This window comes from Gobio gobio, assembly GCF_949357685.1.
Source record: "Gobio gobio genome assembly, chromosome: 23".
In the NCBI taxonomy this organism is placed as follows: domain Eukaryota; kingdom Metazoa; phylum Chordata; class Actinopteri; order Cypriniformes; family Gobionidae; genus Gobio; species Gobio gobio.
Genome location: NC_137119.1, coordinates 25,370,383 through 25,395,525, shown reverse-complemented (window position 1 = coordinate 25,395,525; position 25,143 = coordinate 25,370,383). Strand labels below are relative to the sequence as shown.

Genomic DNA, 25,143 nt, shown 5'->3' with positions numbered 1-25,143 from the left:
TCTCTCTCTCTCTCTCTCTCTCTCTCTCTCTCTCTCTCTCTCTCTCTCTCTCTCTCTCTCTCTCTCTCTCTCTCATACAATGTATGCAAGAGAGATCACATTACACCTGTATTAAAGTCATTACACTGGTTATACCATATTTTTTGTATTGGAAAAAAATTGTTAATTAATTTATAAGGCATTGCATGGATTAGCTTCAGACTAGGCTATCTCTCAAAAATGCTTTCAGTATATGAAGGACTCTCAGATTCTTTACTTTTACACACAGAGTAGAACTAAAAGATTCGGTGATGCTGCTTTTTGCCGTTATGCTCCTTGCCACATAACCTTAATAGTTTTAAATATAAAATTAAATTAAAAACATTTTTTTTGTCTGCCCTTTCCTATAATGTCTTATAATGCTTTTATATATATTTTTATTATATATATATTTGTTTTTAAATGTATATTTTAATCCTTATAAACTTTATTCTTATTTGGTCTATTTTTACTTTTCTTTTTATGCTAATATCTAGCCTATTGTTTTTGTCTTGCCTGTAAAGCACTTTTAACTGAATTTATTTGTTTGGAAAAGTTCTATATACATAAAATTAGCTTGCTACTCTATATCTGACATCCATGTCTAAGGAAAATATATAAATTTTTGTAGTTTGAACAAAAGCAAACGTTTTTATATATATTTATTATACGTATTATATTTGCTAAATCGTGCAGACATTCGCGTTCACATTCAAGTGTGGCTTACTGTAAGAGTTGAAACACTTTTTGTTTATTGACAGAGTAATATTATGGTATGGAGAGCATGTTTTGTAACCTCACGCGCATCATGTTACTCAACGTGCTCGTCACTCTTTCTTTGCTGCTGGTCTGACTGCATGTGCAGCGTAAACACGACCGCTCGAGACTTCTTTACACCGTTAAAGACCGACTGCGAGGATGTCCGCTTGTCGTACGGTCATATGTCTGCTGAGAAACGACCTGCGTCTGCATGACAACGAGGTAAATATAATAATCACAGATATTCTTTGTAATCGTACAGTCTCTTGTCTCGAGCAAACTCGCTCCTAAATCCACGTGGATAGTCCTGCTCGATATGATGATGTCTTGATTTAACACGTCTCAACGTTTCTCTTTCTAATACTACTGTTTACACACTAAACGGAACACTTGAGAATAATAAATGGAGTTTGTTACATCTATTTGCGAAACATTGTCCATATGAAGCGAAATCTGGGCGCTCATTGGGTAGTTTGTCGGCAATCGTCACAAGGGGCGTGGTCACATGGTGCCTACATTTGCACAAATATACAGAAAAAAAAACATAATTTATATGTAAATAATAAATGACTCGATGGATATATATATATATATATATATATATAATGTCTAAGTAAAGTAAAGTAAGGGATTAGCTACTCTTTATTTTAAGGGATTACTTAATTTTCTGTAATTTAATTACAGTTACTTCTGATGTAATTGCTTTAATAATAGACAGACTACACAACAATTTTATATAAAACAATAGTGGGTTTAACATCAAAATGTAATGTTCTAATCTTTGTTTTCAATGTAACCGTCTCCCTTTACACACTGGTCGGTTCAAGAATAATTTTTGAAATTGTATATTTTTTATTTGAAAGAATTAAAAGAGCAGTTTTATGTCTATTCTTGTATTGTTCAACTGCTCGAGGGTTGCTATGGGATTTAGAAAGTAATTATTTTGAACAATAACTAAATATTATATATATAAAATCCAATACGTTTGAGAGAGAGTAATTGGTAAATTTCATTACACTGTTGAAGATGTAATTGGTAGCTAGTTATTAATTAATTAATCAATTAATTAATTACTTTTTTAGAGTAATTTACCACACACACACACACACACACACACACACATATATATATATATATGTATATGTATCCTATGTCTACACAGTATAAAAACTAAATACTTATAATATAATATACAATAAATATAAAATATAATAAATGATTACAAAATACATGAATTAAGGAGAGTATATTAATAAAAAATACATAAAAAAAAAGAATTGCAATATACAAGTTTAGTCCGCATAGAAGTGCTATCATGTGACGATTACAGACAAACTACCCTATATATTTACCTAGTTTAATTTGTTTAGTAAACAAATGTTAGGTCTATGAACTACATTGTGCAAATGAACAGTGATTTTACGAACTGCACTGCTTGCTTTGACACGTTAAGCTTTGTTGGACCTATTAAAAAAGCATGACAAACAGGTTTTACTCCATTCATCCAGGTGTTTCACTGGGCTCAGAGGAATGCCGAGCACATAATCCCACTCTACTGCTTCGACCCGCGTCATTACCAAGGCACTCATCACTTCAACTTCCCTAAGACTGGCCCGTTCCGTTTACATTTCCTCCTGGACAGTGTGAAAGACCTGAGGGCAATACTGAAGAAACGGGGCAGGTGGGAATTTTCCATCACACACAGGATGTACATTCTGTCCACGCATACTGTATTGATTAATATATGTTTGTATGCCTTTGTGCAGCACGCTGTTGGTCAGACAAGGAAAGCCGGAGGATGTTGTTGGCGATTTGATTAAGCAGCTGGGTTCAGTCACAGCTGTGGCATTTCATGAGGAGGTGTGTTTCAGAGTGGATACACACTGTATATGAATGTAGAAGTTCAGTATTTACAGTCTTTCTGTCAATTACCTGAAGGTGGCGTCAGAGGAAACCATTGTGGAGAAGAAGCTAAAGGACATCTGCTGCCAAAACAAAGTCAAAGTTCAGACTTTCTGGGGGTCTACACTTTACCACAGAGATGATCTGCCATTCGGTCACATTGGAGGGTAGGACAAGTGTTGCAGTGTTATTTTAGTATTATTTATATGTTATTATAGTATTTATCCATATTTTGAATTAGCTTTTTTATATATTTTATTTTATGTGCTGTTGTCATTTTTATTATAGTTTTCCATTTAACATTTATGTTTTGCTTCCAGTTATTTTTATTTCATTCATGAGTTTTATTAATTTTGATACTTCAACTTCAGCTGATTTATTTCAGTTAGTTGCTAAGGCAACTTAAGTTGTCATTTTTGTTTTAGTTTAAGTTTTTTAATGAATATTTTATTTCCGCTTTATGTCAATTACAAAAATGATTTTTAATAGTTTTAGTTACCTAACAACACTGTTGAATTAAGTTTAGTTAATGATAATGTTAAAACATTTTTGGTGTATTATGAAACTTTTATGGTCTCTGTCTATGCCTCCCTACATAATATTTTGTCATAAAAAATAAAATAAAAGACACTTAATATAAATATTAGATCTTCCATACTGTACTTTCAAAGTTTTTTCCAAACAGGAACTTGATTAAAAAAGTGTCTAATAAAACGTTATATGAATTTTAAGAATATTTATTTAAGACATTATTTTATAACAAACCAAAAAATTGTTTGTTATTGTGTTTTAATATGTTCTTGTCAATAAAATAGATTTTGGTGCTGACATATAATAATAAAAAAAGTGTTGTGTAAGTTACTCTAAAAAAACTAAAAGTTAATTATTAGTTACTAATTACATCTTCAATAGTGCAATTAGATTACTGTACAAATTACTCTCTCCAAAAAGTTTAATTGAATTGAATTACTAATTACTTTCAAAATCCTTTATCAACCTCGACTAGTAAAGTGATTCAAGGACAGAACCTCTTTTAATTCATTCAAATAAATAATATAAAACTACATCAATTATTCTTATTAACTAACCAAAGTATTATAAATGTATTCTATTGTATTATATATAATTGTTCTACAGTCTATACACCGTATTTAGTTCAATTACATCAGAAGTAACTGTAATTAAATTACAGAAAAAATAAGAGTAATATCCCTAACTTAACTTTATCAAGGGAAAAATACTTAAATTACAGTAACTAATTACTTAGTAACTAGATGCACCCAACACTGTTCCTGTTAGCAGGAACTTCATCCTAGCACAGCTTTGTAAAACAAGTTAACTAGGAATCTTTACAGAAAAGTACTGGAAATCCACTGTTACTGTAACTTCCTTTTTAAGGACCTGATGGCTAATTACAGTGTCAGTTTCGGTGCATGTGAGGTCAGCAATTTAAACGTATGACTTCATTTCCTGTCTTTGAAAGGTTACCTGATGTTTACACCCAGTTCAGAAAGGCGGTTGAGGGACAGTGCAGAGTGCGACCTGTACTTTCCACACCAGAACAGGTTAAATCTCTTCCCGTTGGACTGGAGGAGGGTCCTATACCTACGTTTGAGTGCCTGGGACAGACAGGTACCCCCCCATTCTGAATGTAGATGTAAAAACACATTATATAAACATAAATAGATGTGATTCATGAATGCTTTGGAATAAAGGCCTATGGTTGGTCTCTTTTTAAATAAGACAATCAGCAGATTATTTTACTACACATTTTAGATTCGGACTAGCGCAGTTGGAATAACAAAGTCATGTACCCATGTCAATTGGAATTAATTGGGCAAATCCGATTGTTAGGGGTGGTTTAAACCTTTTCTAATTCTTTCGTTGGGACATGTAAACACTTGATCAGATTGGAAACTGGAATGTTTTGCGCATGCGCAATGACGTAGAGATGGCGTAATGAAGTATGACGCACGGAACAAGCTGTTGTTGTTGTTGTTGAATATAGTGGTCATAAAAAAAGAGTATAGTGCTATAAATAAGTCGTGTCATTAAAAGATCAAATGTGATTTAAAGCTTGTGACATAAACGCACACACCACTTTATTTAGCGTTCATGTAAACACTATATTCGTATTCATCAATCGGAATGATTTTATGTAAACGTGGCTATTCACATTTAAATGATACTTAGAGTAATCTGCACCAATATCTCTAGATACAAAACTAAAACAGGACGGTGAAAAGGCTGAATCAGTTACTCATATTTCCTTTTTCTATAGCAGTATTAATATGTGCTCTGATTTCCTCTCAGGTGACTGAATGATCCTAAGGAGGATATTTGGAGGGGAAAAAAACGATTTATGTTATGTTAACCTCAAAGACTAATCATATTTCCTATCTGTGGTTTCAGAGCCAGTGATGGACTGCCGCTCTGCTTTCCCATGTCGTGGTGGAGAGACTGAGGTTCTTGCTAGGCTGAAACATTACTTCTGGGATACAGTGAGCCTGCTCTTCCTTCTTCCTAAAAAATAACTTAATCAATTAGTACGTTTACATGGACAGCAATATTCCGATATTAACCTGATTAAGACAGTACTCTGATTAAGAAGCTACCATGTAAACAGCGATTTCTAATTACCGTAATCCGGTTAAAATCATACTCGAAGTAAACGCAAATCGAATTAAGACATGTGGAGTATGCCTATTTTTGTCGCATTATCGGAGAGCATTACAGACATGTACACACCTTAATCACACTATTAACGTTGTGTAGGAGTTTTCGCCGCATTATGTGACAGGACACATTTGCACACCAGGTACAGGGGAAGGCTTTGGGGGCTCAAGCCCCTGCCCTTTTTAAAAATTTATCAAAAGTGCCCCTCTCAACAATCATCAATAATATTGTGGCCAATAAAACAGACTTTGAATTATAATTAATATAACAACGCGCACAAAATAGTAACAAAGTTACTAAAATGTCGGAAAATTCCCGTTTATCTTTTACGTATCTGTCAGTCTGAAATGTCGTTGCCATGACGTCTTGCTTGACTGCTCACTCTGACACTATTTTTTTCTTTTTGTTGTAATTATTCTGCTCATTGTAAAAGTAAAATACAGTATGTTTGTATCTGTAATTCCATATTCATAATTGTGACCAAACTGTCTGCTTACAACAGCTGTCGGGAACCTCTAGGCTCGCAAGCCATATAGGTCATTCAGTGAACGCCTGTGGCTCGACGGCAGGAAAAAACAATCCAAACAAAAACGATTTTGAAATCTTTTTCATCATTAATCAAAGCTATCATTTGAAATGTAGGCTGTCAAGAAGGAGGCAAGAGTCTCTTCAAAAAAACTGAAAGAGACAATATATAATATTACAAAAATAAAACAACATAAATATATATATATATATATATATATATATATATATATATATATATATATATATATATATATATATATATATATATATATATATACACTCACCTAAAGGATTATTAGGAACACCTGTTAAATTTCTCATTAATGCAATTATCTAATCAACCAATCACATGGCAGTTGCTTCAATGCATTTAGGGGTGTGGTCCTGGTCAAGACAATCTCCTGAACTCCAAACTGAATGTCAGAATGGGAAAGAAAGGCAATTTAAGCAATTTTGAGCGTGGTATGGTTGTTGGTGCCAGACGGGCCGGTCTGAGTATTTCACAATCTGCTCAGTTACTGGGATTTTCACGCACAACCATTTCTAGGGTTTACAAAGAATGGTGTGAAAAGGGAAAAACATCCAGTATAGGGCAGTCCTGTGGGCGAAAATGCCTTGTTGATGCTAAAGGTCCGAGGAGAATGGGCCGACTGATTCAAGCTGATAGAAGAGCAACTTTGACTGAAATAACCACTCGTTACAACCGAGGTATGCAGCAAAGCATTTGTGAAGCCACAACACGCACAATCTTGAGGCGGATGGGCTACAACAGCAGAAGACCCCACCGGGTACCACTCATCTCCACTACAAATAGGAAAAAGAGGCTACAATTTGCACAAGCTCACCAAAATTGGACAGTTGAAGACTGGAAAAATGTTGCCTGGTCTGATGAGTCTCGATTTCTGTTGAGACATTCAGATGGTAGAGTCAGAATTTGGCATAAACAGAATGAGAACATGGATCCATCATGCCTTGTTACCACTGTGCCGGCTGCTGGTGGTGGTGTAATGGTGTGGGGGATGTTTTCTTGGCACACTTTAGGCCCCTTAGTGCCAATTGGCCATTGTTTAAATGCCACGGCCTACCTGAGCATTGTTTCTGACCATGTCCATCCCTTTATGACCACCATGTACCCATCCTCTGATGGCTACTTCCAGCAGGATAATGCACCATGTCACAAAGCTAGAATCATTTCAAATTGGTTTCTTGAACATGACAATGAGTTCACTGTACTAAAATGGCCCCCACAATCACCAGATCTCAACCCAATAGAGCATCTTTGGGATGTGGTGGAACAGGAGCTTCGTGCCCTGGATGTGCATCCCACAAATCTCCATCAACTGCAAGATGCTATCCTATCAATATGGGCCAACATTTCTAAAGAATGCTTTCAGCACCTTGTTGAATCAATGCCACGTAGAATTAAGGCAGTTCTGAAGGTGAAAGGGGGTCAAACACAGTATTAGTATGGTGTTCCTAATAATCCTTTAGGTGAGTGTATATATATAAAATTACATTAAAAAGTGTAAAGATCACTCGTTTTTATTAAGTAACACTGTCCAACAGCGACACCCGCAGGTAAAGTTACAGCGGGTTGCCTGAGCCCATTAAATTTTAACAGACCCGCCGAAGTCGCGCTATGATTAGACGTCGGACAGCGTGGCATGAGGACGTAATGAAGTGCCATTAATCGAGCTATGTTCTATAACGTAAAACGGGAACATGAACGGAATATTCTAAAAGCAACTCATGTAAACAGCTTAATCAGAATATTGTCTTATTCAGAACAAGGTCAATAATTAGATTATTGCTGTCCTTGTAAATGTAGTCACTGAGAGAGGGTTATTTAATGCTCTTGTTTTATCACAGAATGCCGTTGCGACTTATAAGGAGACTCGGAATGGCATGATCGGAGTGGACTATTCCACAAAGTTTTCTCCTTGGTGAGCCTTCGAAATGATGTTTTCATAATGCATAAGCAAAGCACAGACTAATGCTGACCCTCCTTCACTCATCTTCAGGCTTGCGTTGGGCTGCATATCACCCAGGTACATCTATGACCAGATAAAGAAGTATGAGGCTGAACGAACCGCCAACCAAAGCACATACTGGTGAGTAACTGGAATGTGTTTTCAAATAAGATAAACTCAGGTTTTTTTATGTGCAAGAATACTAAATTTGTCTCCACCAGGGTGATATTTGAACTTCTGTGGAGAGATTACTTCAAGTTTGTGGGTTTAAAATATGGAAACAGAATATTTGATATAAATGGTAAGTCTGGATTTGTTTTGTATGCATTTAAGATTTTTGAATAAAATAAGTCTATTATGCTTATCAATGCTGCATATCTTTGATCAAAAATACAGTAAACACATTATTAATTCCTGTGATGACACAACTGGATTTTCAGCATCATTACTCCAGTCTCCAGTGTCACATGATCCTCCAGAAATCATTATGATATGACGATTTGCTGCGCATGAAACATTTCTTATAATCATCAATGTTGAAAACAGTTGGGTTGCTTAATACTTTTGTGGAAACTATCATTTTTATCCAGGATTCTTTGATGAATAGAAAAAAATAATTATTTTAACATCATAAATGTCTTTACTTTTGGTATGTGGAGGGCAAAATTCTCAAAATGGTCAAATATTGTGATTTTTCATTTATTTAAACTTTAACTGACATTAAGTTAAGGAAGTCAAATAGACACATAATCATAAGCAATGCAATAAAATAAAAATACAATAAATTGCATTGCAATAAAATAAATGAAAAAATATAAATAAATAATAATCACCAGGTCTTAAATAACAGATTTATAGTGCTCATTTACATTTTAATAGCTCTTATTCAAATTAAATGGATGTTTAAATGATTAATATGATCATTTTGTCCCTTATGAACTTAAGGTCTGCAAGACAAACATGTGCCCTGGAAGACGGATATGACAATGTTCAATGCATGGAAAGGTAATGTGTCCTCTAATTCTTAATTTTGTACGTAATTTCATAAATCAACTGAAGGATACACATTTCAATTGATTTTCTGTGAATTAATACCAAAATATTTTTCACATGTTGTCCAGAGGGGAGAACCGGGGTGCCGTTTGTAGACGCAAACATGAGGGAGCTCGCACTGACAGGATTCATGTCCAACAGAGGACGTCAAAATGTGGCCAGCTTTCTGACCAAGGACTTGGGCTTAGACTGGAGACTGGGCGCTGAGTGGTTTGAATACCTGCTGGTGAGAAACATTCCCTACAGTTTATTTGATGGAGTGGGTTGATGCTTTCTACTCTTTGATGCCGTTTGATGCGCTATTATCTTCCATTGTCATCAGGTGGACCATGACGTCTGCAGCAACTATGGAAACTGGCTCTATAGTGCCGGAATAGGAAATGACCCACGAGAAAACAGGAAGTTTAATATGATCAAACAAGGACTAGACTATGACAATAACGTAAGTCGTAGTTTTTACAGGTATCTTATGGTAATAGCGCATAAAACCAAAAAACACTTGCATTATGATTCATACATTTTGTTAGTGGCCTACATCTCAGCAAAGAAGTAAGAGACTAGGTAGGTGTCACACTTTTTACCCCAGGCAATATTTCTCGTTGTAGGGTTTTTTGAAAAAAAGTTTATTATTATAAGTAGGAGAAAATAATATAAAGTTCACTGTACACATATTGAACTTTTGTGACAACTTCTGCATACTATAAGCTGTCACAATGGAACATGTTTTAAACAGTAAAATAATTCTTTTATTTTAAAGGAAAACCAAAATTAGAAAGGGAAAACTATTGTTTTAGTCAATATAAAATTCAATTAATAAGTTAACAGCTTGGTAACAATGAACAGCCTTTCGGAATAATTTACATTAAAGGACATTAAAATCTACACTTTATTTTAAACTTTCCTTGTTACTGTGTAATTATACACAATTTATAGTTATAAGTGTATTAACTACATGTAACGTGTAACAAGGACACTGTAAAATAAAGTGTTACCCAAAATAAAAAGTAAATTAAATCTCGAACTACAAGTTTAAAAGTGCTCAAGGATATTTTATCTCATATAAAAAAATAAAGCTTGGAAACAATTAATAGCCTTTTGTAAAAACTATAAATTACATTTAAATTAAAAAAATAAATATACTCAAAATTCAAGATTTATTTTTAAGTTAAGTGCTCAGTTACATTCTATCTAATATCAGCGCTTAAAATGGATGTTTAAATGATTAAAATGATTGTTAAAAATTAATCTACAGCTGCCTTTATGGACTAAATTGTTCATATTTGTAAATGCACGTCCTGGTATTTTCCACTTTTAAATGATTTTTATTTTCACTTAAAGGGACATAACATGCTCAGTTTCTGCCAATGTCATGTTAGGCCCTGTCCCAAATGGCACACTTCATGTGCACTTTCGGTTTTGTGGACTTACAATGGCCGCTGCGTGCACGTGTCCTTTAAGTCCACGAGACCGCAGGGTGTCCCATTTGTCATTTTAGGTCTCAGAAGGGTGCTCGCGTGCGCCCCCTTTGAGGTCGATATGCGCCCTCGATGCGAACTTCTACCGAGCCCGCACTGGTCTGGGTAACGCATCAGACTTCTTCCCGGCAGTCAAAGCGGCATTACGTTGTGAAAGTGAGGACTCAGAGGAAGACCGTGAGGGTTTAGGGTGCCATTTGGGACAGGGCCTCAATCTTGAGTACCTATAGAGTAGTACTGCATCCTTCATATCTCCGAAGAGTTTTTAGTTTTAGCATATTTACCCCGAGCTCGTGCAGGCGTGCAGTGGGCGGAGCTAAAGAGTAATGAGCACACACACACAATACATAATCGCATTATCCCTGGAAAACTTTTGATTCATTATACGTTCGTGTTGTTTACATTATATGCACTTACGTGCCGATTGCCAACGAAACACAGACATTTGATGCAGTTTCACTCACCGCCTGTGGTTTCGACTCATGACCGGGAACAAACAAACACTTTCAGAACTCCATTGCTGCTCCGGAAATCCACTGTTTCCTTAACGCTGGATTATTTGGGAAGCTGAACAAGGTTATCTTTCCCTCACAACCAAAAACACACTTCTTTAGTGATATTGTTAGTCTAAAAACAAAATGACACCGCTGCCCCGTAACCCGAACGAAGCCCGTTGATGGACGCGCTCTTGCTCTCGCTCTGATTGACGTGAGCACACGCTCATTCGGGAGCCCATACAAGGAATCCCGCCTTTTATGACGTCATACAGGGCCATACTCGAAAAAAACTTTCAGAAACTTGTTCGAATATTGTTTAGCATGAGAATACAACTCTTTAACAGTGTAAATAAGTCAGAATGCACGAAATAGCATTATAAATAGCATGAAGTAAGCAGGTTCTGCTATGAACGCAAGTGTAAATATAGGAAAAGGAAGTTACACATGTGTCTGCTGTGTCAGAGAGGTTAATGCAGCATAATAAGGCATTTTTTCTGCACAAAATTGACACTAAATATTGTATCTGTAAAGGGGGACTATGTCCGACAGTGGGTTCCAGAGCTTGGAGGTATTAAAGGTGGAGACGTGCACACGCCCTGGACCCTCAGCAACTCGGCACTCTCACACGCCAAGGTTTCGCTCAACGACACATACCCCTCGCCCATCGTCATAGCACCCGAGTGGAGCCGTCATGCCAACAACAAATCAGTAAGATTATTAACAACTGATTGTTCTTGACCATTAGGGACAAATGCAAGCTTGCATTAAAAAAATAACACAATATATTTGTGGTTTCTTTTTCAGTCCGGTCCATCATCAGCAAAAGGGAGAAAGGGCTCATCTCACACACCAAGACAACACAAAGACAGAGGCATTGACTTCTACTTCTCCAAGAAAAAGACTTTCTGAGGATGCGATGTAGTGGATTGGCGCTTTTTCTTGAGCTACATCACACAGAGTAGTGAGGAATCTGCAAAGGTTACAGACTGGAATGAGGAAGAGGAAATGAAAACATAGTGTGGTTTTGTGTTGCTCATTCTGAATCTGTTTTCACACGCAGATACAGAAATTGAGGACAAACTGTTAGTCTAATTTTCACGTGTTTATATATTGTATTGAATACAATATTGTATTTTTGTTTGTTTTCATACATTTCTGCGAATGTCCTGGTTTACTCAAGGAGGATGAACTTTTTTCAGGCTGTTACACCTAAAAATAAATGTCTTTTGCCAGTGATTATATGTACCATGATTATATGCAAATTATAAACAAACCATGAAAAAAGTTTGAATAATGTGCACATTCAGAATATTTTCTTCATTTATTCGGAAATAGGAAGTGAGAAGTGCTAACTGTTTCAGTTTGGTTTTAAAAAGGCTGTAAGACAGCTGTGTGCTCAGAACTATGATTACTAGTCCGAGTAGGCTACTAAGCTAAAAGTACTACAATTAATACATTTTTGAGGTATGGATATCAATTACTTTTTCTTAGGGTTAGTTACTTCATTTGACCTGAACAAAATATGCACTTTCACAAAATATGTAATATTATAAAGAGGTCATCTATGTTTTATGGGTTGGTTTCTTGTCACATGACAACGAAATTGTTTCCTGCATGTTGGTTACTGGACAACATTTTTTTTTGTTTCTTTTTTATATATATATTTTTAAGTGCGACTTAGAGTGTTTTCCCTCTCCAAACACATGCACCACTTTCCTTTGATTTATATGTTTGGAGTATTCTCTGTGTTCAATACTGTTAATGTTGACTAAATTATAATAATGTTATAATTAACAATTGAACACACGGAAGGCTCTAAAACATACATAGACATTTATGTAGCTAATATTCGTTACATTAAGCCAAAACGACCCTGGGAAGGAAGCCACTTTAAGCCTTTTTCCGACCACAGCGAACTTTCTAGCGGAAAAGTGTCGGAAATTGTCCATATTTGGTGTTGAGCGCTGTGTCCTTGTAAGCAGGCCTGAGATCAGTGTTTGACCAATCTCTCAATGGCGCACTAGATCCTCAAAGGCGATCCTGAAACAGTCGATCCTCCCTTTTTGTACGTAATTGTCTGCTTATTTCGTCATTTCTCTGACGTTTCTTTGCGAACATTTCCTTAATCTGATTTCTAAACAACATATGCAACTGTTAGTTTTTACTGTTCTGTACTGCGTCGCATAATTCGTAAGTTTTGATTTCTATAAGTTTATCGGTAGTTTCAGGAAATGACACCTTAAAATATTTCGCTTGTTTTTGTTAATCACGGTCTCTTCTCGAGGAGATTAACAACCTCAGTGGATAACAGTGATATTTTGCCCATGAATATGGCATCAAAGTCGAGTATAGACCATGAGGCAATTCCAGTAACAGCTTTAAACTGCAGTTTCCGAAAGAAACTGGGACTGTATTTGAATCCTCAAAACACAGTGGCCGCAGACTGGAGGACAGTCGCCGAGATGATGGACTTTACTTACCTGGAGATCAAAAATTTCGAGAAAAGAGACTATCCCTTTGAAAAGGTTTTAACGGAGTGGGAAACTCGTCCAGAAGCCACAGTAGCAAACTTACTGTCGATTTTAGAAAAAGCTGAAAGGAAAGATGTTATATCAGACCTCAAAGAAATTATAGGTATGTCATGTACATTTATATTATATTTTTTTTATATCATAATATATATGTTATGTGATATAATATAGCTTGTTGTAATAATATAAACTACAACATATATTTACTATTATTACTGTTGTTACTAATATGTTCATTAAAATATACAAATATTACAACTATTCATAATAATTAAAATGGTTGCTACAATAAACAATTCAAATGTAATTTAAGTGCTTTATGTTTTATTAACCCATAAAAATGAATAAGAAAGGTCATGCGTTATTGCAATTCTTGTCTACTTCATAGAAAAAAATCTTTTTCAGAAGAGTGAGCTGCCAGCAATGTTGCATATATTTCTGTTATTATAGAAACAGACATTATTACATCACATCTTTTTAACACAAATATGGTCAAAGACCACATTGAGAAAACAATGACTAATCATGACTACAAGAGGAAGTGACCATTTAAAACATGAAATGGCATCAATTATCTTGGACAATAGCGAAAGTCTCCAAATAAGTGTTATTGTATCTTGTCGGTGTTTCTGTACAGATGACGACTGCAGGAAATATTTGGAAAGACAACTGAGGAAGCCCGTCCAGGTTCCAGTGGTGGACAGCTGCGGGCCCCGCACAAAGGAGCGAGAAGGCATCACTCTGGATGATGATCCAGAAGGTGAGTTTTGTTATGTTGTTATTTCTGAATTCACTGTGGAGTTAGTTGTTTAGCAGTTTACCAATCTAACCATTGTCTTCACTGTCAACAGGACTGACACCGGAGACCTTTGATGCTTTCATTTGCTATTGTCAGAATGACTTCCAATTTGTCCATGAGATGATCAAACAGTTGGAACAGACTGATCACAACCTGAAGCTGTGTGTCTTTGACCGAGACGTCCTTCCTGGCACGTGTGTGTGGACCATCGCCAGCGAGCTCATTGAAAAAAGGCAAGTCTGTTTAGGGTTATTTTTCATCCAATGCTCACTTGAAGAATTTCAAACAATTTAACTAAACTTTTAATTGTAATATTTTGCCAATGTTAAACTGAATATCAGTTGTGAAGACAATTTTTTTTATATATTTTTTTGTTTTTAGCAAAATAATATATTAGTCATTCATTTTTTCTATCAGCCATAACACAAATCAGTATTGGCTAGATTTTTAATATTGTTGCATGCCTTGCATGTTAATATTATTTCACAGTTTTTTTTTTCTTTCCAGTTGTACATTTTTGATGAATTGTCTAATATCTTATTTAAAGGCACAATATGTAAGATTTTTGGATTCAAATATCCAAAAACCACTAGAACAATGTTTGTTGAACAAACTTTTGTTGTACTTACATTATCACAAATGATTACAAGAATTGTTCAATCCAGAGAAATAAGCATTTAGATGCAGGCATTTTAACCAGGACACGGACCGTGTCAATGACATCATACCCGCGTTACCCTCGATTTTTATTTTGTAGAAACCATGGAAACACCAAATACGCTTTAATATATTATGTGTTTTATAAGACAGGTGAGCAATTGTTTGGATACATTCATCGACAGGGAACTAATCATTGTTATATAGCTCAACACAGTTAGTCTTAGGCCGCATGCATGTCCACCAAAGCGTTTTTAGCCGGCTGAAAACGCGCTTGAGAGCGTTTTGGCAGCGCAGCTTTTTTTTCAGTTGAGACTCTTTGCTTGTTATGATACGTAATATCCGTGGAAGTGTTACTAGTATCTCATTTCACAGATAGTTTGTTTCTGTATTGATTCTATATAAAAATGCTGCTCTGGCTCTTGTGTTAAAGTATTTTGTTCCGTTATTATACTGCTTGTTGTCATCTGTTGACAATGTACAGTACAAGCAGAATGTGGCGGTTGGTCGGTGTTGTATTTGTCCCGCCCCTCCTCCACTGTGATTGGACGGCTGGGTGAAAAGTGACAGTGATGAGCGCTGTGTTTTACTCAAAGTTGAACATTCTTCAAACTCTCGGCGACCCGTTAAAAACGCAGAAAGCTCAGCGCTTGAGCGTGAAATACTTGCTCAGCACCTCGTTATGCTCATGGCGTTCTAAAAACGCGACGCTCCCATTGAAAACAATTGAATACGCCAGCCAGCCGCGTGAAAAAGCGCTTTGGTGGACACAAGGCCTTATTGTTTAAATCTCGTTTTCTTGATTTACCACGAGTACCATGTTTTACCATACCTAATATCCATCTAGCTCACAGTAGCCGCCGAGCGAATGCACAGAGTAGCATAACATAACTTTCAACACACTAAAATGTATCTAAAGCCCCGTTTCCACTGAAATTACCCGGAACAATTTGTACCAGGAACTTTTTTTACAGGAACTTTTTTTTCCCCAGACCTGCTACTGTCTGCGTTTCCACTGTGGTCTAAAGTACCGTGAAGATTAGGCAAATTAGTCCAGAGACGTGGGACTGCGTGCGACTGTTCCTCCCAGTCAGCGACGGACAATAATAATTTTTGTGCGATACTGTCTGCAACAATAACAAGTATGGAGGAGATGCAAGCAGCGCTGCTTTTGCTAGCTATGTATTGGTTTACTAAATATGTAATTAACAAAACGGCGGAAAAGAGACAAGCACTGATACTAAAGCCTTCTGAAAGCTCGTAAAGCTAGATTTAAAAAAAGACAACGTATTACGGACATTGACCGTGCCACTGCTGAGACGAACGCGCGCCATCGGACAGAAAGAGCAGGACTGATATTACTGAACGCAGAACGAACCTCACAAGACTTTTAAAAATGCCGGTTGAAATAAAATGCTGCGTGAGCTCAACCAATCAGCATGTTCAGCGCCCAAGTCCCACCCCTGAAAGTTCCGGAACTTTGAAAAAGTACTACCTCGCGAGCAGGGCCGTTTGGAGGGGGAAATATTTACCCACAACTTCATTGAGACCCTGGTTCCTGCGGTCGAAACACACAGAGCCGCGTGTTGAGCTTGTCTCGCCCCGGTTCCGCTCCAACAGCTTTCAGCCCCACCCTACTTCATACTACAGTAACGTTAATAAGTCTATAATACATTGGCTCATCCATGATTTCTGCCCGAATCCCGTCGGATTCTTTTCCAACGGCTGTAGAGGTGAAGACAACAACTCCCATGATTCTGCGAAATCAAGGCGTCATCAAGCTACGCCTTTGTTTTCTAGCGGCAAACATTATATATTGGGCCTTTAAATGTTTGTAATCAATTTTAATGGTTGTAATAAAAATAAATATGCCCCTTAGGTGTAAGAGGATGGTGGTGATAATTTCCGATGACTATCTGGACAGTGATGCCTGTGACTTTCAGACTAAGTTTGCACTCAGCCTTTGCCCAGGTACAGTATCTTTTTTAATATATTTTTTTTTGAGTTGCAGTACTGTTTTAATTACTAAATAAGTGAGATTATTCGGGCCCAATGGTCTTTTGAGGCACTTAACACGCTTAAAAACTAAAATTTGAAACACAAGACAGAGTTGTCCCCCATTAGGCATGGTCGTTTTTTTACATGGTACATAAACTTGTATGCGTATGAATGCATGATCTTGTGAATGCAGTGATTTTTTAAATAGGATTCATGTGATTGTCGTCAAATTTAGACAGCATAATGCCATTTGTATAGCGCAGATCATTTATTTCAACATTTTCTATATTATATAGTATAAATCGCTTCTGCTGACAACAACAGGCTTTAAAATAATAGTCCTCCTATATTTGCAAACATAAAAGCAAGTGCCCACCTTGCATTGTTTTTCTAGAGCCAACAGGTGGTGGTTGTTCCCGTCATCGCTGCTTGCAGCTATATTTGAACCATTGAATTCTGCAGTTGTACAATATATTTTTTCAACTCTTTATATGATATAGGATAAATATTGTAAGCTGTGCTGACGTATGTCATAGAAATGTTCTTATTTCCAAAACTGTAACTGCCTTCACCACACCAGCTTCACTTTTGTCTCTGCTGCAGGAGCTCGTTCTAAACGCCTTATCCCTGTTGTCTACAAAACCATGAAGAAGCCTTTCCCCAGCATTCTCCGTTTTCTGACCATCTGTGATTACACCAGACCCTGGACACAGAACTGGTTCTGGACCCGGCTGGCCAAGGCACTCTCACTCCCCTGAACTTTTCTATAGAAACCGCTGAAGGTTTACTATAGTGTCACCACTGGGTAAAGCACTCTGTTCTCTACGGAGGATGAAGGGAAAGTACCTTCTGTGATTTTTGCTTGCTTGGAGAGTTTCTCAGACTCTGTATTGAGTCCAGTTTATGACCCTTTCAAGAAAGGTACTTTCTTATGGTATTTATATCTGCCCCAATCAAAAGGTCGCGCATCATTCCAAGGCAATTCATGTTTGCAATGTGCTCAAGTGTTTCTTTAGTATTTTGTTCATGTTAAGTGTTTTTGCATGTGAAATCTGAATGTGCATAATCATCCTGTCGGTTTACTATCACTAAACTTTAACTGAAGTGGAGGTACACTCTTAAAAATAAAGGTTCCATAAGGGAGTTTTCACAGCGACGCCATAGAAGAACCATTTTGGGTTCCTCTAAGAACCTTTCAGTGTGCAGTTCTTAAAACTCATCTTTGATCACAAAAGTGACATATTTAAAAAAAAAAAAATAGCTTGAATGTAACTCTTCACCCTTGCTTCATTTAATATCCATGAATCTCTTTATATGGCTTATTCATTATATCCATATGGCTTATTCAAGATATTAATTTTAGGACCTATGAATATGCAAATTATCCTCACACCAGCTCAGAGACCCACTCGCTCAACTTTTACTCAAGTTACTGTAGTAAACACTGCACAAAGGTATTGCTCTTTACAACATTGGACACATAATCGTAATTAATATGATTATCCTTTTGATTGACTGCGTTATCAAACGGCTAATAATGTGTTGCTAATGTTACACAAACCATGTTCCCGTTCTCCATCTCAGAGTCAGCTGCCTTCAGTGGAGAAAGGCATATTTTATCATAACATCATAATTCACTTGCTATTGCTAAATGTACACATTTTTTTTATATCAACAGAAAAATATACACAGGTAAGGTATATTGAGACTCCACTGCTTTTGCAGCAAAGTAATGATGATAATGCTAATGATGATAATGCTAATGCTAAAAACACCACATATAAACAACATTAAAAATCTAAAGAACCTTATGTGGAATGGAAAGGTTTATTGGATGTTAAAGGTTCTTCATGTCATTTTTAACAGTGTATTTAGTACTATGGGCATGTCATAAGAACAATTTGCTCTGATGTACTTTTAATCTGTCTTTCATACCGGCAGTGTTTTGTGTTATTAAATATTCATGTGAAATATTTTTGTGTGTATTATGTTTGCTCTGCTATTTGCCATGAGCATTATTATGCTGCATTTCTTGGCAAGTTAGCAGCTAAAAACAGATTCACAGACTGTCACAATCTTTATCTTGGTTTCACAGTCACGGTTGGTTAACCATGTTTTTACGTCTTGAACACCTCAATCTTCCTCTGACGACACACGTTTGTCTGCACAGAAAAGATAATGGCTTTTGATCTGTTAGATCAGACCTTGTGACTATATTGTTTCAGTTCTTTAAAAAGCCTTCTATTTTAAAGTACATAGAATTAATATCCAACTATTTGTTTCCACATTTTTCAGCTTTAACAATTTATGTGATTGGGTTTGTTTGTATTGTTGCTTGTGTCGCATAACGCTATACAGGTCATTTTTAATAGTTTTTTTTAATATGAAAACATTTACAGTACATTTGACAGCAGTGAACAACATACACACACACACACACACTATATATATATATATATATATATATATATATATATATATATATATATATATATATATATATATATATATATATATATATATATATATATATATATGGCTGCTATGCATATTATTTGCATTAATAGCAAAAATCGTATACATACTACACGCAATAGGTAATTTATGTGTGTATAAAGATGCAAGTCTGTGTAGAGATCAGGTTGGCCACATTTACCACACTTCCTGTTAGTGGAAACTGTTTCTATACTGGAGCAGCGAGAAATGCATTCTTCGGAAGCGGATTAGAAAAACCAACAAAAACGATAGCCTCTGCAGCAAACCTTGCAGATTTTATGACAGAAACTTTTTTGAAATGTGTTGCGTGGGTGTGAGAGGATGAGCTTGTCTCTACTATCCCTATATATATATATATATATATATATATATATATATATATATATATATATATATATATATATATATATATATATATATATATATATATATATATATATATATATATATATATATATATATATATATATATAATTCATTTTTTTTCTCCACTTATAACATGGAATTTATTAAAATATTCTTGGGAATGTTGTTGTAATCGATCATCATTTTATAGGACGTTCCTGTGTTCTCAATATCATTTTCCATTCTAGTCTTTTGCAATATCCCTTTAACTAAAGTCAGTTGCTTAATGACATCATCTTCCAGGAAGTGACACGAATTAGCTAAAGGTTTGATTAATTCTCTGATGTGTTGTTCAATTAGTTGGTTTGTCACACTTTAACATTCCGTTTAACATTCTAAAATGACTTTACAGAAATTAATATTAACCAAAATCTTGGTTGGGTTGAAATAAATGTTCAGTTGACACTCTGCAAAATGACTAACTTCAGCGCTATATTTACATCCTGTTAGGCATTCTTTTAATCTACTTATCACGAATCGAGCTTTAATTAAAAGAAACGACTGAGTTATTACGCTTGAAAATGGAAAATCTACCTTTTCATTGAAATACTTTTTGAGGAATGGCCTGTTTATTCCGCGAGATGGCGCTATAACAACAACAACAAAAAGACACAATGCATTTTATAGATTTTTAAAACCATTTTTTGTTGTTGTTGTTGCAATAATTGACCCTGAGCGAAAGTGCTGAACTAGGTTTTGGAGGTTATGCTTCTTGCCGTACTGTAGGCTACTGACGTTTATGTTTAGTTTAATTTTGTGTAAAGAACGAGACTCATAAATTAAAACAATTAATGTATATAATGCTTGATTCTTCTTGCTTAGCCTTGCAAATATTTGCAGTTGTAATAACTATAGTTTCTACCAAATAAATAGTTATACATTTGTTGTTGATACTGAAAGATCATAATAGTAAATAGCAATTTGCAGTAAGCAAGTAATGCAATTTTGCCAGAATGTAGGCCCTACAGTACCATGGTAGACATTTTTAAAGGGATAGTTCACCCAAAAATTATAATTAGCTCATGATTTCTCACCCTCAAAGTCATCCTAGGTGTGACTTTCTTCTTTCAGACGAATACAATCGGAGTAATATTTAAAAATGTCCTGGCTCTTCCAAGCTGAATAATGGCATAATATAGGCCTTTTGAAGCGAAGCGATGCGTTTGTGTAAGAAAAATATCCATATTTAAAAATGTACAAACTGCAACCAAAATTCCGCTAACTGTTGTATGCACCTTCACCCCCCGGAGCAGTGTGGAGCACTTTTATGATGGATAGATGCACTTTTATGGACTTCAGCCATTCACTGCCATTATAAAGCTTAAGAGCCAGGACATTTTTTTTTATATAACTCTGATTGTATTCGTCTGGAAGAAGAATGTCATAGATACCTAGGATGACATGAGGGTGAGTAAATCATGGGCTAATTTTCATTTTGTTGGGAGAACTATCCCTTTAAGGCAGATAATAGCAAAGTCCCTCATATCTCTAGTTTATGGTGAGGGTGACTTTGTTATTACACACTCAAGATGGCCGTCTATCGCGCCCGTCAGTGTGTAGGAATGTGGTGGGCGGGGCTTTTGGCGCTGGTGGCAAAGTTTGGGAATGATAGAAAGGCTATCGAAGATAATCGTGGAGAGGAGCTGGAATGCTACTGCTTCGCGGATTACAGTAACATATACACGTTGTTTTCTGTAAGCACCCAACACTAGTGCTTAGATTCAACAGGATCTAAATAAAGGTGCGCAATCCTGAGACATGTCGGAGGACCTGAGCTCCCAACCCTGGTCCATCAACAAGGATGACTATGAGCTGCAGGAGGTGATCGGTGAGTGTGTACCTGATATGATAGCCGGTGAATACATGGGCTTTGTGCGGCATTTAGAAATCATTTGTTTTTTTGCTGCAAACAGTGCGTGAAAGTGAGTTGTTGTTATTCAAGGTACAGTGGCGGTTCTGTAAATATGGAGCTTTAAATGATGTATTACAGCCAGGGTTTGGGGGTTTAAAACAATTAGCACTTGTTATGAGCACATAGCATTGGATTTCAGCTCTCAAAAAGTCTTAACTGAAGTTAAAAGCTAATGCGTTAAAAAGGTGTCTGCAAAAAACTCATAACCACCACTTCAGTTGTCAAGCCTGTCACGTATGCCAAGTTCTCTCTCTCTCTCTCTCTCTCTCTCTCTCTCTCTCTCTCTCTCTCTCTCTCTCTCTCTCTCTCTCTCTCTCTCTCTCTCTCTCTCTCTCATATTTAATCATTCACCTCCTCACTGAAATGCAGATGGTTTATTTGATGAAGTTTAATGGCACTCATGTGAATAGCCGGTTGACATAGAGTTTGTATGGTAGTATTCGAAGACCTCTGACAAACAGCAAAACTATTCTGCACGCGACAACGCCTCATTCTGCTGATAAGCCCGAACACGTGCAATAACGCTCCTTCAGTAATGGCACCCTTTTTATGGCTTTTTCTATTCTTTAATATTCTCAATATTTTGTAGTGTATCCATTGGTTGACAGCATGCAATGTATTATGAAGCTACCGCCCACTTTTACTTTTGGTTAAAAACTGCTTACTGACTCAGCATTAGTTTACAGAAGACTGTTGAAACATTTCTAAGTGTTGGCCTATTATGCTTAATTTAGAACCGAGTCATATGTGTATTCATTGTGGGTCTCAAAAACCCACAGAGAATGTCCAGCACATGCTGTCATAAACTAGTGCGCGCGCACACCCTACACGAACCTCTGTAACATTCCAGTCATGCATGGCTCATCGCTCCACATTTACATCAGTGAAAGTAATAAATACATATCTTGTGACGGTTTTGTATGACCTTTTTATTCAGTTAGTGAACAAATAAATCTGTAGCCTGGTGGTTTGGTCTGGGGACTGGAAGGGATGCACTGAACAAGATGTTTGACAGTAGCTTTCTCCAGAGGGACTTGTTCTGGAATAATAAGTGCACCATATGTGTCTTAAAGGAACACTCCACTATTTTTGAATATTTTCCAAATCCTCTAGAGTTAAACAGTTGAGTTTTACCGTTTTTATCGTTTACCATGGTACCCATGGTTCCTTGATTATTACGCAGGAATGAGAGTATAGTTCCTAGGCCTAGAAAATCGACAACTTAGTACGCAATGTAACTACATAAGAGTCAAGTTCATTTCTGAGCGAGATGCTAACGGTCTAATAAGATTCAATGAACTATGCTAAGCTATGCTACCGCCAGATCCAACTGTTTAACTCTAGGGGAGTTGGAAAATGAAGAGTGTTCCTTTAACATTTTCCATCACCCCATGTCGTGTGGCCATAAAGACATTGTTATAAGCTATAATTCTTTTTGATGATCCATGACTCTGACCGGCGAGCGAGTTTTATGGTTCTCCAAATCTGCTTCCTTGGCGTGATCTTCTTCCACTCTTTTCATTCTCTGAGCACTTTATGGTCTGTATTGTTTTGGTTACTAGTTGATTTAATCTTGATACATCGCAGGGTTTTAGCATGAGATTACCTCCCCTCTGCACAGTCACACGAGCGCTGGAAGAGTCATCTGATACCTGACATAGCTACTTCTTTCCAGGGCTTTTAGACCCCAAAGGGAGCTTTTTGCATGTTCCATGTTTTGACAAGGTTTTACTAGTTTTCAAAGCTGTAAAGCTCTTGCCAGAGTTACTCATAATGAAGTTCAAACTTTTACCACTTTTTTTTTGTATTAAATTTGTAGTAAATTACCCTCATCCTCTATTATAGCTTCATGTTTTAAAAATACAAAAACAATGGATTCAAATATGCAACAACTAATTGAGTAAAACAAATGAGTAAAATATTGATTTTTGCAAATGGTTGCTCTTCTCTGGAAACAGATATTTTGGGCAAAAAAAATTATATATATATATATATATATATATTTATGTTTATTTAGTTTAAGAATGAATATTAAAAGAAAAAAGTTTTTGAAATAATAAGGGATGCAACGATAACCGATAATTCTTTATAATTGTAGGCCGGTAACTGATATTGGCTGATAAATCTATATCCAAATTTGTATAATTTTTGGGAGCCTGATTACAAAACCAAAAGCAATGTCCCAAGCAGACAATTATAATGTTCCCATCACTGTACATGTTGCACTTAACTATTTTCCTTTTTTGAAGTGATTCCAATCATATTTCAAGCAGTGCACATCTGAAGTGTCTCAGCTGAAGGAAATAATCCATTATTTATTGGTTTATATATATCTGTCAATTTACAGATAACAAGAACATTTAAAAATTGACATCTATCAGCCAATACTGATAAGGTGGCCGATATATTGCGCATCCCAATAATAATAATTTTGTAAAATAATAATCATTTTATATAACATTTAAGTGGACTGAACATTAGGTGGTATAATATATACGTGAGCTTTTCCTTTAAACTTACTGCGCATTAGGGCCTAAGCTGTGTCTTAACAGTGTGTGTGTGTGTGTGTGTGTGTGTGCGAGAGAGAGAGAGAGAGAGAATGAAAGACTGGTCAAACCTGTCTTTACTGTTGCCTTTTTTTTCTACCATGTCTCTTCTTTTGACTCATCAGCTCTAAAAGTACTCCACACCTTGAACATTTCCACTTGTGGAGGAGAAATCTTCCTTCATGCTTTAGACACAAAAATACTTTATCTCAGCTTGAGGTAAAATGTATCCTTAGTCTGTACTTTCAATAAGTCCTCTTTCATTTTAAAGCTTTTTATCGAAGTGCACCGATATAGACCTCAATGCTTTGTGTTTGTTTTTGTAAGCTGCAGTTTCCCCAAAAGATTTCGTTATTATCCCCAAATTCCTTGAAACCCTGTGTATGTCTCCCTCTGAGGATATGTTGTGCCCTCTAGCATGCACCTTCAGAATTGCTTCTTTGTTGTAACCTGGCATGTGACGTGACATGCTAAAACAGGAGTTCATGCTAGAGGCGAGTTTGATTGTAGACCTTCTGGAATTCAGTTTTAAGGTTGGACGTCTCAAGCTTCAGTGTCTTGTTGTAATAATACTGTACTTTAATCACAGTCTCAGTTACTAGTCTGCCGTTAAACTCAGTCCCGGGTGTCCCAGGACCAAATTAATCGAAACAGCAATGTTTAATAAGCACCAAAGACCCGTTAAAGCAAGTCATTTCACTCGGCAGCCATCTTTGAAACTCTTCTCGGGCAGCTATTTCAGTCATGCAAGTACAGCTCCTAATTCTCCAAAGCTGTTCACCAGGCTTACGATTAAATTTCATATGTGAAATTACCAATGAAATCTGACAACTGTCTCATAATCATGACAAATAACTGGAACAGCCAATGCGCATGTGCAGAACACTGACTGTTCCTAAAGCAACTGGAGCTTCTAAAGGC

At 36.3% G+C, this 25,143-nt stretch overlaps 3 protein-coding genes across 3 annotated transcripts in view; all 3 read left to right on the top strand.

The window, feature by feature from the left end:
- Positions 1 to 844: 844 nt before the first annotated feature.
- cry-dash (cryptochrome DASH) lies at positions 845 to 12,181 on the top strand. Its single transcript, XM_079806602.1, has 14 exons — positions 845 to 999; positions 2,286 to 2,458; positions 2,544 to 2,637; positions 2,716 to 2,846; positions 4,163 to 4,311; positions 5,092 to 5,180; positions 7,753 to 7,826; positions 7,905 to 7,994; positions 8,075 to 8,154; positions 8,799 to 8,858; positions 8,975 to 9,132; positions 9,229 to 9,348; positions 11,410 to 11,586; positions 11,683 to 12,181. The coding sequence occupies exons 1-14, from the start codon at positions 937 to 939 to the stop codon at positions 11,785 to 11,787; spliced, it is 1,563 nt and encodes a 520-aa protein (XP_079662728.1). The 5' UTR covers positions 845 to 936; the 3' UTR covers positions 11,788 to 12,181.
- A 677-nt stretch (positions 12,182 to 12,858) lies between these two features.
- myd88 (MYD88 innate immune signal transduction adaptor) lies at positions 12,859 to 19,128 on the top strand. Its single transcript, XM_079806605.1, has 5 exons — positions 12,859 to 13,512; positions 14,047 to 14,169; positions 14,261 to 14,441; positions 16,745 to 16,836; positions 17,467 to 19,128. Exons 1-5 carry the CDS (start codon positions 13,203 to 13,205, stop codon positions 17,619 to 17,621), a joined length of 861 nt encoding a protein of 286 aa, XP_079662731.1. The 5' UTR covers positions 12,859 to 13,202; the 3' UTR covers positions 17,622 to 19,128.
- Positions 19,129 to 21,328: 2,200 nt separating this feature from the next.
- Positions 21,329 to 25,143, top strand: part of oxsr1b (oxidative stress responsive kinase 1b) — a 72,777-nt gene continuing 68,962 nt past the window's right edge. The window contains exon 1 of the mRNA XM_079806603.1: positions 21,329 to 21,592. Within this exon, the coding sequence (XP_079662729.1) occupies positions 21,523 to 21,592 (70 nt within the window). The 5' untranslated portion in view covers positions 21,329 to 21,522. The remainder of the gene's footprint in view (positions 21,593 to 25,143) is intronic.